General features: G+C 38.9%; 1 protein-coding gene across 1 annotated transcript in view; it reads left to right on the forward strand.

Moving 5' to 3' along the window:
- dnah7 (dynein, axonemal, heavy chain 7) overlaps nt 1–18037 on the forward strand; it is a 73119-nt gene that overhangs the window by 14754 nt on the left and 40328 nt on the right. Inside the window, 15 exon segments of the mRNA XM_069154801.1 lie at nt 676–869; nt 2680–2878; nt 3108–3248; nt 4852–5064; nt 5154–5263; nt 6569–6737; nt 7417–7519; nt 8169–8296; nt 8473–8685; nt 9700–9798; nt 10144–10392; nt 11467–11616; nt 14998–15180; nt 16606–16779; nt 17121–17252. Of these exon segments, the coding sequence (XP_069010902.1) occupies nt 676–869; nt 2680–2878; nt 3108–3248; nt 4852–5064; nt 5154–5263; nt 6569–6737; nt 7417–7519; nt 8169–8296; nt 8473–8685; nt 9700–9798; nt 10144–10392; nt 11467–11616; nt 14998–15180; nt 16606–16779; nt 17121–17252 (2457 nt within the window).

Raw genomic sequence — 18037 nt, forward strand, 5'->3', positions numbered from 1 at the left:
GATGCTGTGTGACAAGTGGATATCAGTGATATAAAGTGGATTTTTGCTAAAAGGAAGAAATTGCTGTCTTTTAGTGTCACCTTCAAAGCAGAAGTGACAACACTGCATTGCTGGAAAAATGCGAAAACAACAAACTGTCTTTGTGTCATATGTGTCGCTGATTTTATTTAGAAATTTATTTGTATCTTGGAATTACGATACTTTTTTTTTTTTTTTTTTTTTTTTTTACTTACCATAAGTACAACACCTCAAACACAATAATGGACATCATTTCATGCACATCAGTTCTCACATAAGCAGCAGTCATGGTGCAAATATCGTGATGTGGGAAGCCAATGTGAAAAAAGCTGCTTTTTCTTTTTGGGGTAATTGCCTTGAGTGCTCGTTTTAGAAAAAAATGCTGTATGGTCCCAAGAGGTCAAGAAAACATATATTTCATTCATACCTACTGTATGTAAACACTTCAATTGGTAGCCTTAAAGTAGAGACCTGAAACTGGGAACTTGAAATGAGTCTAAATGGAGCTGAAATCATTTAAATGGGCAAAACATGTAAACTTTTTTATGAGTTTCATACTAACTGGCCTTGTGTTGAAATGAGTTGATCATGAAAATGAACTTCCAATTCTGTTGGTTTGCCAAAGTTTTAAACATTATTCTCTCCATGCTGGTGTAGGACAAGCACGTGTTGGCAGTAATAGACATCGACAAGATGCTGGAGAGGCTGAACAAATCCAATGAGTTTCTGGAAATGATCCTCAAGGGTCTTAATAGCTACTTGGAGAAGAAACGTCTCTATTTTCCTCGATTCTTCTTCCTGTCCAATGAGGAGCTGCTGGAAATCCTCTCTGAGACCAAAGACCCCACAAGGTTAACCCATAATTTCCCACACAATCAAAATGATATGTCTTGTTTTATTAATTATTGTCCATCAATTGCACTTAATAGCATCAGTTGTTGTGTGTCATTGGACAACAGGTATAAAACCCCAGGTCAAAAATAGTTTGTCTAAGTGAACGATTAATAATATATTAAACTCAAAAGTAGCTTTGTACCACAATATGTAGCAAAAAGAATAGTGAAACCTCAAACCCTTTCCCTTATAAAAAACTTAAAGTTTCAATTTGTCAAAGAATGGAAAATCCAGAAAAGGTATTAGAGAAGAATGTAAAAAGTTGATTCCTTTTGGAAACTGATTTCTAGGCTACCAAATGTTCAGCTGGCTGTGGTAAATTGATTATAAAAGCCGTGTTTCTTCGTGTGCTAACAACACCTACTTTACCCTTCAACCAACCCTCGTCTAATTTCCTCCAAGGCATTTGATTAATAATAAATGTGGTTTCAGGCCAAACATTTTCTAATCTCTTACTCTCTGCTATTTCTATTTCCCATTTCATTTTCACTCTGCCATCCCTCATTTCTCTCTCTGACAGCTGGGAATTCTCATCAGATCAATACAGATACATACAGTCATCAGCTCCTCTGTAAAGAAGAGATCTCAGCCAAAGTGGTGTGAGATTGGTGTTTATACAGGGCGCATAATGTTATGGAAAGGACGTTTTTGTTTGTTTTGAGAATTTTAAGTTATAGCTATTTGAATGCAATTCCCTGACAAAAAGGCTTTACTTTCAGAGCATATAGAGAAACAGCGATACCCAACTTTTAAGCAAATGCCAAAGCTTTAATGTTTTAAGTCTGAAAAAGTTGCTCACCAAGGAAACCTGCCTATTAATACGACAGCAACTGAAACATAGGGATACAGAGCAGTACATAAATGAGGAAGGACTTGTTGAGTGTGTGTCTTTCAACAGCGGTGCTTATTAACAAAAACTACTTCAGCAAATACTGTACTGAGAGGCTAGACTTGAATTACACAAAACCAAGGACAAGTACGAGATTTGCAACATCAAAAGCCGCAAGACAGGATGTGGACCTGAATAAAAAAAAAGCTGTGAAAGATACTCATCTACTAGAGATTTATTGGGACCAGCTGGATTCTATCACAATTTCCAAACTAAACTTTGACACATAATCGATTAAAATGATAAATTTCAGTGAAAAAGACAGTTAGCCACGTCACATATTCAGTGTCTTTTTTTATGAGTAAATCCACACTAAAGCACATTTTATGCACGCTTCATACAAATGTAGACGAATAAACTCCTCTTACACTAGGGCTCCCTAATATGAAATAAAAGCCTCAATGTGTGCAATTTTATGTAATTCTATCATTAATCTAATTGCTCTGTTGCTTTGAGTCCATTTGCTCCACTGCTTTTGGGTCAGATCTGCAGGTTTAAACGGGAAAGGATCAACATTCATTCCACGCTGTCTTTTTTTAGACAAAGTAAAATCAGAAGTGTTCAAATTCTACACAAAGAAGACTTAACCACATAACAACAGAGCAATTTGTCTTGGTGATATTGATCCAGACACACACTGACAATTTACTCCTCGTCTTGCTGGCTGTGCAGTGAAATGGCACATCAAAGCTGTACTCCTCCATCATTGTCTCCACTGGATTCATTTATATACAGATGCAAGTGTGTTTATTATTATTGGTAAACCTAAACAAACATCTGAGGGGCTAATCTCACATAATTTGGCAATTAGATCAGATATATTCTAGACACTAGACAGCACCTAACTGATTTCATGTTCTTGCATTCCTTTCCACAAGGGTGCAGCCCCATCTGAAGAAGTGCTTTGAGGGCATTGCTAGCGTGGTGTTCACCGATGTACTGGATATCACCCATATGAAGAGCAGTGATGGTGAAATGGTGCAGCTCCTGGAGATCATTTCCACCTCCAAGGCCAGGGGCCAGGTGGAGAAATGGCTCCTAGAACTTGAGAGCGGCATGATTGCCTCCCTGCATAAGGTGCTGTATGGATTGTTATTGCACTATTGTTGGAGGTGAACTCGTACACAGAGTAGACAAAGCTCGACAACATTGGCCTTTGATACCTTGGGCACTATGTTTTTCGTACTGCATTTCAAAAATAGAGACAGTTATGAGAATTTGTTCCTCTATGTGATTCAGTGTTTCCCTTGAATATGTACACAAAGCACTGATTAAAAGCCCCTGTTGCTCTCGTGGTCCATTGTAGGTAATAGGAGAGGCAATGAAGGCATACCCCGATGAGGTGAGGATCAACTGGGTGCGAGCTTGGCCCGGCCAGACTGTGTTGTGTGTCTCACAGCTCTACTGGACAAAGGACATCCACGAAGCTATCAATTCCGGAGAGAAGGTGACCAACCTTTCATTGGATTTGTTTACATACATTACAGCGTTTCTTCTAGGCTTGGGAGGGCGGGATGGTTTATCACGTTACTTGTCGGAGGGTGCAGCTCCAGGTTGGATTGCTAGCGTGATAGTATTTGCCATTAATCCTTATTACTTTAAGTACATACAGGTAGGGTGTATTTAATAAATGCGGATATTTTGGCCAAATTTTTAGCAGTTTAAGGTTAAGTTTAGGACAGCTTCATTGTAGGCTTTTATTTCCCCCTTTTTTTTAAAGTCACGTAATGAATGTAGTTGTCGTGAATTCAAATTACGTCGGTGGGGTGGCGCGCCCTCCCAAGACAATGGTAAGGGAAACACTGCACTGTGTTCTGAATTATATTTTACATACCTAGTATTGGTGCAAGTCCAAACTATAAGGGGACTTCCTATAGAAGCTCCCTTCTGTCCCCTCTCACGAACAGTCCTTTGGCTCTGACTTCCAGAGCTGAACATTTGTTTTTCTGAAAGTTAAATCCCTGTCTGCCTTTGAAACCCCCAGAAGATATTTAAATGACATCTTCTGCTCCTTGCATTAAACAAAAGCCTGTCCACGACACAAATCTTTTAAAATTTCAGATTTAGTTTTTTTCTGACTTCAATATTTTTTTACAGATAGACCTAACTCACAGACATCCACCCTTTATTCTCTTAAAACACAAGCATTGCCTGCATGTTTTGCAGTCTACAGTATGCTTTGAAGTTCTATGATGTCTGTATCAAAGCTGTAACCATGGCAACCCATAGGGCACAGTATACAATATCTGACAGAGCACGAGTTCACGAACAAAACAAAATATTTAAAAGGTTTCCAAGATGAGTATAACAAAGTTACTGGACAAACTTTAAAAACAATTGTTTACATTTACATAAAGTGTGGTGCTTCCAGTAATGACTGTTCTGGTAGCTCTGTCTCCAAATTGACATTGAATTCAAAGTAGTTTCACACATACACATACTGTATGTGAATATGAGCTGAACAGTTGACATAAGGACATAACCAGCTGCTGCTTTAAAAAGGGGAACAAGGGCACTTCCCTGCATCACACATTATAGTTATTTTTCTTTTCCCTCAAGATTTTGTACATTTCACCTCATCGGGTGAAGATCCTTTTCCTTGTTATTGGTCACAGCTTCAGTCTTGGCTGTGATTATATTGTGGAAAACCAGTTCGCAATAAGTTTGTTCAGCTACTCTGAAAAGGAGTACCGATTGGAGCCCAGTGGGGGGTGGCTAAGTGTGATTTTGTTGAAGTAGTGCCAACAATAAGGGAAGGGGTCGAGTTTTAGTGCACAACATATAATATGTGGAGGTCAATGCAGATTGGGTGAAGGTTGCACCAATAGTTTCAAAATTAACACAAATTAGGATGGAAAAACTGCAAAAAAAACAACCCCAAACAGATGGACCATGGCCAGACCAATATATTCACAGTGAGCTTGACAGTGATGGACGTAGTTGTCTCAGAGACCCTAAGTTTGTAGATGGGGTCACGATAGCATCCTCTCTCTGTGTTGATAAACTCCAGCATGCTCTTCCTTGTATTTAATGATGCCTCATTCCCACAGGCCCTGCATGCCTACCTTGAGCTGAACAACAGACAGATCGATGACATTGTGGCACTTGTACGTGGGAAACTGTCCAAGCAGAACCGAGTGACGCTCGGCGCCCTCGTCGTGCTGGACGTCCATGCCCGGGATGTTCTGGCTACGCTGGTGGAAAAGGGAATAAGTGATGAGAATGACTTTGAATGGCTTAGCCAACTGCGCTACTACTGGGTGGTAAGTGGAATTGGGCAGGATGAAGTGACTGGAGATTAATGTCAAATACATACTTTGTGAGTGAAAAATCTTCACCAAACTGTCCGCAGGAGAACCAACTCCAGACAAAGATGATCAATGCTGGTTTGCCTTACGGCTATGAATACCTGGGCAACACTCCACGTCTGGTCATTACTCCTCTCACTGACCGCTGCTACCGGTAAGACCTACAGCACAAGGTAACGATTTCTTCTCTAAGATTTACTTGCTGGAAAATGCCTCCAGGTAAAAGTTTTATCGTTGTGATAACACTCCTAACTCCGAGTTGGAGATTGCTACATTCAGTTGAACTCTGAAGATTACATCAAAGTGACATCATGTTGTTGCTTGTGATACCAAAACAAGGCTTTTTCGAAGCAAAAAGACTTTGCAGGCAACTGTTTCACCAAAATATTTCATTACTCACAGCTCCATTTAAGTGTTCACTAGTGACATCCTCGTGTTAAAAATAATTAAGAACTGATAGCAGTGTTTGATCAGACACCTGTTGAACAAGCACAACATTTCCTTGCAGAAATATGACGTCTTCGTCCCCTTTGCTCGCACTAAGTTTCTACACCAAAATGTTATATTTTAAACTTAATTGAACTCTTGTAAACTTGGTCCTAATAACAAGCAAGTGCCCCTCTAGCAGTGGTGCCTGTTAGCAGAGTCTCTTCTCATCAGCAACAGTGAGAAGGAGATGAATGTTTCCAAAAGGTCTTTTTTTATAAAGTACGTAATCATTGATTAGTCCAAGAGTATGTGAAGTTTTTTTTTAATGGTTTTTCATGGTCATATATAAATGTCAATAAGGGGATATTGCCTGGGATTAATTATTCTATGTATGCAAAATTTTCCCAATTACTGCAAACAAGTTTACAAAAACTTCACATCTACTTTAGTTTAGTGATTGTGAAGGGGTTCTAAACACTGGTGTCTTCTCGGTCCGAATTTTGTATTTGTAAAGTTAATATTAGTATTAGTGACTATGGTTATCAGCCCTGGAATTCCATATTAGTCCATGTCTTATAATAATAATGGAATTAATGTTTTGGATTGTATTCATTTATGACATTGCATGTTGAAAACCAGCATTGATACTTTTTAAATGTTTGAAGCTGAATCCATAATTCATTCAACACATATCCCAATCAAATTATTAATAATGTATTCTAGCATTGAGTGTGTAATTAGATTACTCTGAAACACTTTTGTATAAAATTTTAGAAAAATAATGAAATAAATAAGGTTGAAATATAAACAAACAAACCTAAATGGGTGAATAATCGTACGATAGTATTTGGAACAATTACATGTATTCAGTATGTTGCACTTGCAGAACTTCACTGCATACACCTCAGTAATGGTCTCAAAAACATGTGGTCAAACGTCAGTTTATTTAACCTGATTTAAAAATCCTCGACAGCAATCAGTTCAATTCACTTGACAATTTATTTTGTCCTGTATGTTTGTCCTCCTTCAGCACTTTGTTTGGTGCCCTCCACCTCCATTTGGGAGGGGCCCCTGAGGGCCCAGCAGGTACAGGAAAGACAGAGACGACCAAAGACTTGGCCAAAGCTGTGGCCAAACAGTGTGTAGTCTTCAACTGCTCTGATGGACTGGACTACATCGCTCTGGGCAAATTCTTCAAAGTGAGTGAACTCTGTTTCTGGAGCCTGAGACACTAAAACCATGCACTATTTTACTTCACATAATTAATCAGACGGACATATTCATTACAGGGTGTTACTCTCTCCTTTTGGATGGAAGTGTGTCTGAGCACTTACTTCTGCCTGGGAATATATCACTAGAATAACTATCAGTGCTTCAAAGAGCTGAATAACAGAGGATGACACAGGTGTAACATTTTTCTCATTCTTATTTCCACCTAACCCAGATTGGGCTATTCAAACATTTAAATGTACATTTAACTGCAATGTGTCCTTACAAAAACGATATAATGTGACACAGTGGTTCAGTTGTGTTTGCTTATTGTTATAAAAATAAACTAAGAAAATGCCACATGAAAATAGTTTCTGCCACAATTTATCCTTTAAAAAATGACACAACGCTGATGTCTTAGGAGGCTTGCTTGTAGCACCACTGCAGCTGATCTTTATCAGCTTTATCAGCTGTCATTACAGTTGTATGTGTCTTGAATGTGTGAATTTTTGAACCGGTTGAATTACTCACACCCTACTAACATTTCCTGCCTCTTGTCAAACTGAAATAGCTCACATTCGAGTACGCAAGCAAAACTTTCTCTCATTCTATTTGAATTTGCAGGAATTTCATGTATGTCGATGTGTTTGTGTTTGTGTGTCTGTCCAGGGCCTTTTGTCCTGCGGAGCCTGGGCCTGCTTTGATGAATTTAACCGCATTGACTTGGAGGTGCTTTCTGTTGTGGCTCAACAGATACTCACCATCCAGAGAGGTTTGTTTATTGACTCTCTGCCTTCCTTTCCTCTTTGATCTTTGAGTAAAACTGGCAGTATACCAGAAACTAATTTGGCGTAGTCTCACCAGTGAACAAGTAGGTATTAAACTACAAAGAAGTGCAAACACTGAGCTAAAGCAATATGCGTTGTGTGGTCAGCAGAACTTCAAGCACAGCTTTGTTCACCGCAGCACAGCAGTGTGTCCTGTGTGTGCTATGGGCACTGAAGGACTTGTGTCATAAGATGCAAGAGCCAAAGGGATACCCAGACCTTTCTTTTAACCCAAAACTAAAATTTGAAAATGCTAAAAGCTATTAAATGTTACCTAATGTCTGCTAAGAGGTTTTTACACAGTTGTACTTTGATTTAGAGCCTTTCTTTATGTTTAATTTGGGCTTTTGGGCTGAACAGAATACACTTTCCATGACTTCTCAGACCTAATTGGACTCTTCTAAGTCCTAAGAGTTAGGATGTCCATTTGTCTACATATGTTCCTCGGATGGGGATGTAGCATTTGTCCTCTACTGATATTGTGACAGACACGGTGGGCACGGTGTCTACAGGGTCGGACACCACTCTGCTCTTCAACTGTCTTCATCAGAGTCAAAATGCACAAACTGCATCTAACTGCATCTGTGTGTGCAGGAATTGCTGCCCATGCTGAGATGCTGTTGTTTGAGGGGACAGAACTAAAACTGGACCCCTCTTGTGCCGTGTTCATCACTATGAATCCTGGCTACGCTGGACGCTCTGAGCTACCAGACAACCTCAAGGTGCAGGATAATATCGTGGACTTTTGGAATACATAATCCGCATTCCGATTCGTATACATAGGCCTGTTTTATGCACGTCCAAACATTAATGATACAAAATCGTAACTTTAGAACTACTTGAATTCAGAATTTTTCAATCATAATGCATGTTAGCAAAACTGTCTCTTTACACCCAGGCACTGTTCAGGACTGTCGCTATGATGGTACCCGACTACGCCATGATCGCAGAGATCGTGCTCTACTCCTGCGGCTTTGTGACCGCTCGGCCTCTCTCGGTGAAAATAGTGGCCACTTATCGACTCTGTTCGGAGCAGCTGTCCTCACAGCATCACTACGACTATGGCATGAGAGCTGTCAAGTCTGTGCTAACTGCTGCTGGAAACCTCAAGGTATGTCAAAACTGATTTACTCTGATGTGATGGGATTCTTTTTTATTTGTCAGATCTCTCTTTCCACCAGAATAATTCCAGACAGCGACACAACCGAGGTGTCTCTATCAGGAAGTTTGCTTTTCATATTTTACCTGTCTCATACCGTTATCGTGACCGTTCAGAGAGATTTTAATGATGATTTCTTCGAGAGAAAAGCATTCAAGTGGAATATAATTAATTGTTGGACTCAAAGACAAGTTGTACAATAAGAAAAGCTAGATTGTGGTGTAACATTTTCTCACCTCTTGCTCAGTCTTTCTGGATGATAGTACTGCTGAGCAAGTTAAAAGGCACATAGCTGAGTGTAATGTTTTGCCTCATCCTCAAAACAGATTTAGTTGCATTTTTAATGCTAAAGAAGAAAATTTCAAGTTGGGTTAGGTCACACATTAGTAGTTATGAGGTATTTGTTTCTCAGGATTATTCCTTCCAATGCAGTGAGAGTTTTGACCCCACACCAGCACACTTTCCAAACACAACATGAGAAACAGTTTCACAGAGTGCAGTGATGTGAGAGAGAAAGAGAGCTGTGGAAAAGCTTTCAAAGAGAAAAGGTATAAACAGGCACCTATTTTTTTCTCTATAAGCCAGGGATATTTCCCCCACTTTAGTAACCTGATGCAAACATAGAATAGTTCTTCATCAGGTTCTGCACAGGCTTTGCAGGCACACTGAGCCTGGTGTTTTTTTTTTTTTTAATATACTTTTCAAATGGAGAGGTGTGTATTTAGTCCCCTAGCAACAGCTTCTGATGTCTCCTCTTGAACTTACCAGGAGTGCCTGTCAGTCACATGTGGAAGAGAGAGTAATACTTCACTTCATGTAAAGCCCAATCACTCAACCGCTCTGCATTACATGACTCATCCTTTTATTGCTTTGTTCATGTGTCTCATTCTCTGCCTTTCTTACTCATATCATGTTTTTGTCTTTTTCTCCTCTCGTCTCCTTGGGGGTGGGTTTGTTTCGCTGCAGCTTACCTTTCCAGAGGAGAACGAAGATACCCTGTTGCTACGATCCATTATCGATGTCAATCTGCCCAAGTTCCTGTCCCATGATCTGAAGCTATTTGAGGTGTTTGGAGCTTTTCTTGTCTTGATTAATGAACCGGTTTACATCCACTGATGTCAGCCTGTGTTAATTCCAGTCAGTTCTTTTGGAACCACGATGCACAAGGACAATTTAACTCAGAACAGTTCACTGGAATATATCTGTGTGTGGGGTTACCATACGTTTCTGAATATCTGTGTCTATCATTTCTCTGTCCTCAATCCGATCATCTAAAAGTGAATGTGATTTTGCACATTTTGGTAAGCTTTATTTTCATATGTTGTGGTGAGTATGTATTATTTGTTTCCTGATTCCTCTCCCAAGATTTCTTTCTCACAGATCCCAAACTTCCTTATTTTGTCATATCAGGGTATCACTTCCGACCTCTTCCCGGGAGTCAAACTTCCAAACCGAGACTACAGCATTCTGCTTGAGACCATTGAGGAAAACTGCCGGCGCATGAACCTTCAACTCACAGAATTCTTTGCCGAGAAAATCCTGCAAATCTTTGAGATGATGATCGTGAGGCATGGTTTCATGCTGGTGGGCGAACCCTTTGGAGGAAAGACCAGCGCCTACCGTGTGCTAGCAGCAGCACTTCACGACATCTTTGAAAAGGTATGATTCCCATTTACATTTAACCAGTAGACCTTCAAAGACGGTGGATCCTGTGGACAATAACAAAAGCTAAGTATGTTAAATGGGATGGTTGGAGAAAATAAGTTAGAAATGTGATGTAAGATGATGGCAACAGAAGTGGTGAAGAAGGATAGATGGGGGCCTTAAGTTGAATGACATTCATTATCATAATGTCAGGTATTATCCTTTTCAATTTGTCAGAAATTTTGAAAACAAAAGCCTTATTTTCAGATGGGTGCCCATGCATTTTTATTACACATTTTAATGGGGTTTCCTGAGTCCTTGGGATATCTACTTCCCCAATCTGTTTAAAGAAAAAAATGCTGAACCTTTGTGTCAGGTAAAAAATATGTTACACTCAATATCCAAGGCTTATCTGAGCTACATGTTTGTCTCGAGTAAACACATCCATCCAATTTGTCAGGGCTGTAGTCTTTGTTTAGTAGTTATCGATCTCACAGAGAGGACCAGAACTGGCTTGTTGTATTTACATGGCTGAGAGGGCGGAGAGGCATCCCACCAAGGAGACAGATGAAGGCCTGCTGATGGAGCGCCTGGGAATGCCACATTTATCATCGTCATCCTTGTCACTGCACATCCACTGATCATGTCGAACCCCACTCCCCTCTCCCTCTCTCCCTCTCCCCCCCCCCTCTCTCTCTCTCTCTCCCTCTCTCTCCCTCTGTCTCTCTCTCCCTCCCTCTCTCCCTTTCTCTCCTTTATTTTTTCAGCAGTTTACTTTCTTGTTGTTTTTAACTCAAATTGACACCTTGTCTGAATCCCTGTTTGTTGCAGTTTTTGTCTCTGTTCCTCAGTTAGCAGAAGTTCTGTCATACCGACAGTAATTTTCAAAAGAATTTATGAGGCGTAACAGAGACAAGTTGGTGCAATGAGTGGCGTGTCATCGTCATTGAGACGCATTTGTTTGTTTTTGCATAAACTATAAAGTGCAGAAGTCTGATGTATATTCATTCGTGCATGCGCATTTGTGTGTCCTTATGTGTGTGTACACAAGTCTTATGTGTGTTTATATTTATGTGGTTGTTGCATCAGGGTCTGATGGATGAGAACCAGGTCCAGATCACAGTAATCAACCCCAAGTCCATTACCATGGGCCAGCTGTACGGCCAGTTCGACCCCGTCTCTCATGAGTGGTCTGATGGCATCCTCGCCGTCAGCTATAGATCCTTCGCCTCCTCCCAGGTAAGATGGCTGCCCACGAGTATTTAGCGACCTCCTGGAGAGTAAAGCACTGATTTCATCTGATATCAGTTCAGAGACAATCAGTCAAATAACATGACCCGTAATATTGTCCTGACTTGTGAAGCAGCATGCTAATTTAGCAACATGGTCCTTCCCTCACACAGATGAATATGTTTACATTGGTGATAGTTACACATCTCTTGTTTTGCTATTGCAGAGCACTTGAAATCAATAACAGAGACCAAACAATGTAACAGACTCATCTTACTTCCGAACTGTCAGATTTGACCCTGTGCAGTTATAAACCAATCAGAAATTCAAAACAGTTGAACCCATGCCATGCTTTGTATCGTTGCAGCATACAGTCTTTGGTCAATTGTATTACGAATAAAAACAAGCAATATTTTTTAATAACAAAACACATTTTACAGTTTTTAATTTTGCGGACAAAATAATGTATTTCTTTTTAAAATGTGGTTGATTATTTAATACTTGTAATTTAGTGCCTGTAATATATCTTGCGGGTAGTTCAGAATAGTGGTTAAACTGTTCATTGGAACTATGTATTAGCGCCCCTGTTCAAGTATGTTAATGGTCTCCTGCTAGCCAATCAGAAACAGGGATTTTCTGGTGACATGCCACAACTGCCGGTTTATGAGGACATGGTTGAAGAGACAAGCTTGGAAGGTGCCTTACTTTTGGCACTGTTAAACAGTGTCGTCACTTCTCAAGGTCACTGATTGAGCCTGTGCTTGATAAACTGCTTTTTTTTATACTGGCTTGGAAAATCACACAGAGTTCGTAGTCAGCAACAATATTTTGGTCAAATACTATAATGTTAAACAAAAAGATCTGTAGTGGAAAATATTTTAATATGAAATTAAATGAGCTCTCTGAGTTTCATTAAGACCTTTTGTTGTTTTCATTTCAAAAATTTCTTGACTAAAGAAACTTGATCTGGTGTTTAGTTTCTTACACACTAAGAAATTGTTGTTCTGAAATTGTTTTCCCCTGAAAATTGTTTTGAAACAGACTTAACTTTCGGAACAATCTTATTTGTCAAAAGAGACAAACTGTTTTTTTTTTTTTTTTTTATTAGAGATGCTGAGCTGGAGGTGAGATAGGTGCATTCTTTAAAGATGATGTGTCTCTGAAGAGCGTGAAGTGTTGCGAGTGTTGTGTCTCTAATGATTTCACCCTCTGTTTAGTATCAGCTGCATTGCATTTGATCAGGTTTCTTTTTGATGTGAATTTCTTGTAATTTATCTTTGTGACACACTGGGCTTGTGGCTCCGGTGTTTGCCTGTGAAGCCTTCTGCTCTTCACAGTTTTTCTCTCGGGAGTAAAAATGATCACTGCTTGATTGCTGTATTGGTTTTTGTAATTTTGTAACACTGTTTCACTTATTTACTGAAGGAGGCAAACGTAACCCTCGAACTTTCCTACTGGAACTTGATGGGTTTGCACTCTTCACCTTAAGTTGGAGTTCAAGAAGTTAGATAATTAAGCTCTGAATTCTCGGTTTATCGTACTTGTTATAAAGCTAAGTTAATGTTTCTGTTTAATTAGTTCTTTATCCTTCGTTTAAATTTGGACAACTTACAAAATCAACATGACATTTTAACCAACACGTAATATTTGCTCATACCGAAAACCTTTTGAGCATGGTGTTTCTATAGAAACCATGATTTGAAATAACTTTTTCTTACCAGTTAAAGCAAAAAAAAAAAAAGTTGTGTATCTCTGTTTCAGCTACATTGTGCTGTGCAGATAAATAAAGGTGGTGCTTTTGCCTGGAAATGTTTGCTCACAACATTCAGGCAACCAAAAGTGGAGATGCAGAAATATACTTTTGCAGTATGGAATACGTATTCCTCATTAACTATCCGAATTTCTTAGAGCTGGAAACTGCTACTGCACTTCTGCCTGGACACTAAAACTTTAAAGCATATTGTATTTGTGGTACATTGGATGTGACATGACATGCAACCAACAGCTACATACTATAAGAAGCTGTGCAGCAGAGATGTGATTGAAATGAATTATTGTCTGCTCAGTCTCGGTTGAGCTGAGCTGAGTTTTGGATGGATCATTTTACAAAAGGCATGACATTTCAATTAATTACAAGCTGGTTGAATAAATAGGCAGCGGCGACAGGTAAACAAAAGAAACTTTTGGCTGTCTTGTTAAAATTAAATCTTTAATAACTCTCTTTCATTCGCGCACACATTAGACACACATAGGCAAACAATTTACAGATTGCAGTGGAGGCATAATAGAAAATAATTTGTTCCCTCTATTCTCAGACTGCTTGCAAATTAACTTGTCATTTAAAAACTGTCTCTGTATATAAAGTTTTCATTTTACAGATGTTTTTTTTTTATTTTGAGTGTGAGGAGTGACATTTACATACTGATGCAATGAAAATAGAAAACAAGAACAAATCTGGTCTTAATTCATTTTCAGAAAAAAAGTAATTTTCCTCTCTGGGAAAAAAAAAGTCTTTCTTTGTTTTTCTGCAACACATTTTACGAAACTAAATTTGTGTCTGCTAATCTGGAGTCAACAGCAGTGCAGTGTATTAAATTCTCTACATACACAATGGTTTTAGTTTTTTTTTTTGTCAGATCATTACATTATAGCACATTCACTTCCCTCTCGAGCACCAGATGGCCTCAGCCCAGGCATCTTAATTTGTTTATATTATAACAAATCCATTTAAAGCACAGCTCTTGCCAGCCCATTTAACTGGAGAATTGACATTTGTTGTCAACCCCCATTATGACAGTGTAGGTGTTAATATCATTCATGTAGCAAAGATTCTTTACTTAGATTATAATGCGCAGGAGTTGTTTTGTGACCTTGAAAGGATGCACAATCATTTCTGTTAGTGGAAAATAAATGAATTCAGTTTGTGGCTGCAATAAAAGACACAAGGAATGGTTTTAATGAACTGAGTTGTCGAACATGCATTTGTAAAATGGACTTTTAAGCTCTCCTTAAATAATTCTGCATATTTTAGCACTACAGAGGCCAACCTTCTGGTAGATGTGGCTTGACTTTTCCATGTGGTAAGAAGCCTCCCCAGGGTTTAAAGGTTTAAGAATTGATCTGTCTGTTTGTCTGTCTGTTCATTTGCGCTTTCGTACGCTACTCCTGACATACGTCAAGCTGCCTCAACATCAAGAATGACATGATTTTACAGGGCTTTATTTTAGCCCTTAGTGGTCTTGCAAGATTATTTATTTATCTTTTGGTGATGAAATTAAAACAGCAAGTATTTGTGTTTGTGAGCTTTTTTCTGTTTGTGACCAATTCAGCATAATTTGTGCTAAACATTGTGTTGAAATTTAAAGCTGTGCTATTGCTCGTGTCTTTCAGTCTCCCGACAGAAAATGGCTTATCTTTGACGGCCCAGTGGATGCCGTGTGGATTGAGAACATGAACACGGTCCTCGATGACAACAAGAAGCTGTGTCTAATGAGCGGTGAGATCATTCAAATGTCACCACAAATGAGCCTCATCTTCGAGCCTATGGACCTTGAGGTGGCATCACCAGCCACGGTGAGAAGTACCTTTACTTTGATTAAAGATTTCATCATAGTGTGTCCTGCTTTTCCAGCAGTTACTCCACCTGCTTTACCTTTGATTGTTGACTTTTCTAAATATCTGTGCAGTTAACTATTCCATGGGGTTGTGTCCCATCCAATTGGAATGTTCCTCTTTTCCCTGTTTCTCAGGTTTCGTACTAAAGACAATGTCACATACAAGAAACAGCATTATTTAGATTTCTATTTCTTTTTACTCACATTTTGTGACGCCTAATATCTTTTGCGCTGTGGTTATTTTTACCATCACCTCTGCTGTTGGTAATAAAACAGTTCGCAATGTGCTTACATCAGCTACGTCTTTTTAAGAAGCTACATTGACATTTATCAGAAGGTCATAACACTTGAAGTACTCATGCAACCTCCCCACACTTCCACCCCCAATGCTCAGGTAATCCTACTTTATTTTCAAAAGTGCTAAAGGAAATATCCAGCACCGGCTGTGTAATTAAGAATTACAGGAGTGACACACTTCTCCAATCCTATGAAATGACCTTGAATCCTTGTGTTGATATTTAGCAGTATATAGAAAGTTTTTTTTTTTTAATTAATTGTACCTCTCTTTATGGTTCTTTGTTGTGATTCAGGAACAAAGGCTTTTGCTTGCCATACACATATGCCTTGAGAGAATACTTTTGCATCATCCCGGCTCTACTGTTTTTTTTTATTAAAGAGACTTCTATTTTTGATTCTCCATAGCCTGGAATATGTTTCTTTCATTACACTGAATGCAGACACATCAACTTTTTTTTTTAATCACAGTGAACTCTCCTTACTTTGTGCACGGCCTCTTTTGTATACGGTTTATTTCTTTCTTTGTCTATGAAAGTTTTTTTTCTCCCTCTATGGGCTATCTTAAAATGTTCGTCTCTCCTCTCTTCTCGTCTCTTTTTCTCTCCTACCATATCTGCATGCATGTTTATTAGGCATTGCTTGTATGTTTTTACCCATCTCTGCTCATTGCTCTTCTCGTCGCTCATCTTTTAATCTGTCTGTACTTCTTTGTAAAGCTATTCACGGGATGTTGTGTGAAGCTGATGGATTGCAATACATTTTCAGGAGTAGACTGTAACCTTGTCATCAGATAATCTTTAGACACAGTGTCATATACAGTATGTAAAACACATTTAATCACACTATTAACCAGTAAAAAGGATATAACGCTCGTGCTTATATTAACTCCGTGTAAATATTTCTGTCAAATTAGAACCACAACACCACCCACATGCTAAAGCATATATACATCTAGTCCCCAACACTGCATCCTATAATTTCATGGTAATTTGCCTTGGGAACAGTTTTGCTCAGTTATTATATTCTCACAAACTGATTGAAACTGGTTTAGACTTGGGTTTTCACATGTGATATATGTTTGTGGCAGGTATCTCGCTGCGGTATGATCTACATGGAGCCCCATATGCTTGGCTGGCAGCCTCTTATGCTGTCCTGGCTCAACACCCTGCCAACTACAGTCAGCGCCACACACAAAGACCTCATCGCTGACCTCTTCAACCGCATACTGCCAGCCTGCCTGCAGCTCATTCGAAAGACCAGGGTGATGAATTCATAAGACCTTCCTCAATGCTGTACATTTTCAAAACTACCAGCGATTGAATATGTTGTGTTGACGCAAAAGAGTTTTTTTTTTCAATCTGCGTCTACATGAAAACTCTGCCTCAGTTCTTTTTTCCATGTTTTAGAGTTTTAAACACTTTCATTTTGTGTTTTTACTTCCCCCCTCCCCAGTTTAGTTAACTATACTAACTTTTTAATGAGTTCTGAGTCAGTTGGTATGTTCCGACATCTTTTCTGTTGAAGCTTTGATGTGTCTTATATATTCAGACATCACGTCTGTTTGAGCTTTGATGTGCGTTGTCTCTTTTTGTTTGATTTCAGGAGCTGTCCCCGACCTCTGACACCAATCTAGTGAAGTCCCTGATGAATCTGATGGACTGCATGATGGATGAGTTTTACGATGAAGCAAAGATAAAGAACATGAATGAAACAGATATTTGCTCCTGGTTGGAGGTTAGTGTCCACACTGCTAATACTACCGCTAATTATTATTTTATTTACAATAATAACAGCTTAATTGACTATTTAAACCTAAAAATGAGCAATAAAGCCATCATTATAGGGTTTTAGCATTTTAGCACAACCCTGCAATAAGGTATTACAGGGCAGCCTAATGTCCTCAGAGCAGTTAGTCATATTCAGTTTCAACTTCCCACTTTAACCAGTCTCAACGAAGCTATGCCCCTGTTTGATAAGCTCCCAGTGCTAAATGTCTACTTTCATGATGCAACATACAGAAATGTGGCAAATAAGTAGATATGTTACACTATCACACATGACCTTAAAACACTAAATCAACATCCAAGAGCTCCAGCACTATTTAACATATTACTTCGTATTTGATCTTATTGCCCATTCAAAAGTTGCACTTTAACATATTGCAAATATTTTATCTAAATAGCTCAGAATACAAACTGAGAGTACTTCTGATTAAATCAAAATAATAAAATGAAACTGGCACTGTTGTAATTTGCTTAGCGTTGATGTTGTGGTTGATGCCTGTGGTTTTGCTGGTGGAAGCAGAAAGAAATACTTTCTTAAAGTGAGAAACCTTAATGGGTAAATGTGTTGGTTTCCTGAGGGCGAAGTTAGGGAACACTCGCTAACTTCAGGGTTCAGCAATTCTTTAAATGGCTAATATATGAAAAGAAAAGCCAGACATTTTTTTTTTTAATGAAAATGTCATATTGTCATTTCAAAAACAATCTTAAATTCTAAACTGAGACCAAAAACATCAA

This window comes from Embiotoca jacksoni, unplaced genomic scaffold, assembly GCF_022577435.1.
Source record: "Embiotoca jacksoni isolate LCO1_2020_lvr unplaced genomic scaffold, fEmbJac1.0.p SCAF_2, whole genome shotgun sequence".
NCBI classification, from domain to species: Eukaryota; Metazoa; Chordata; class Actinopteri; family Embiotocidae; genus Embiotoca; species Embiotoca jacksoni.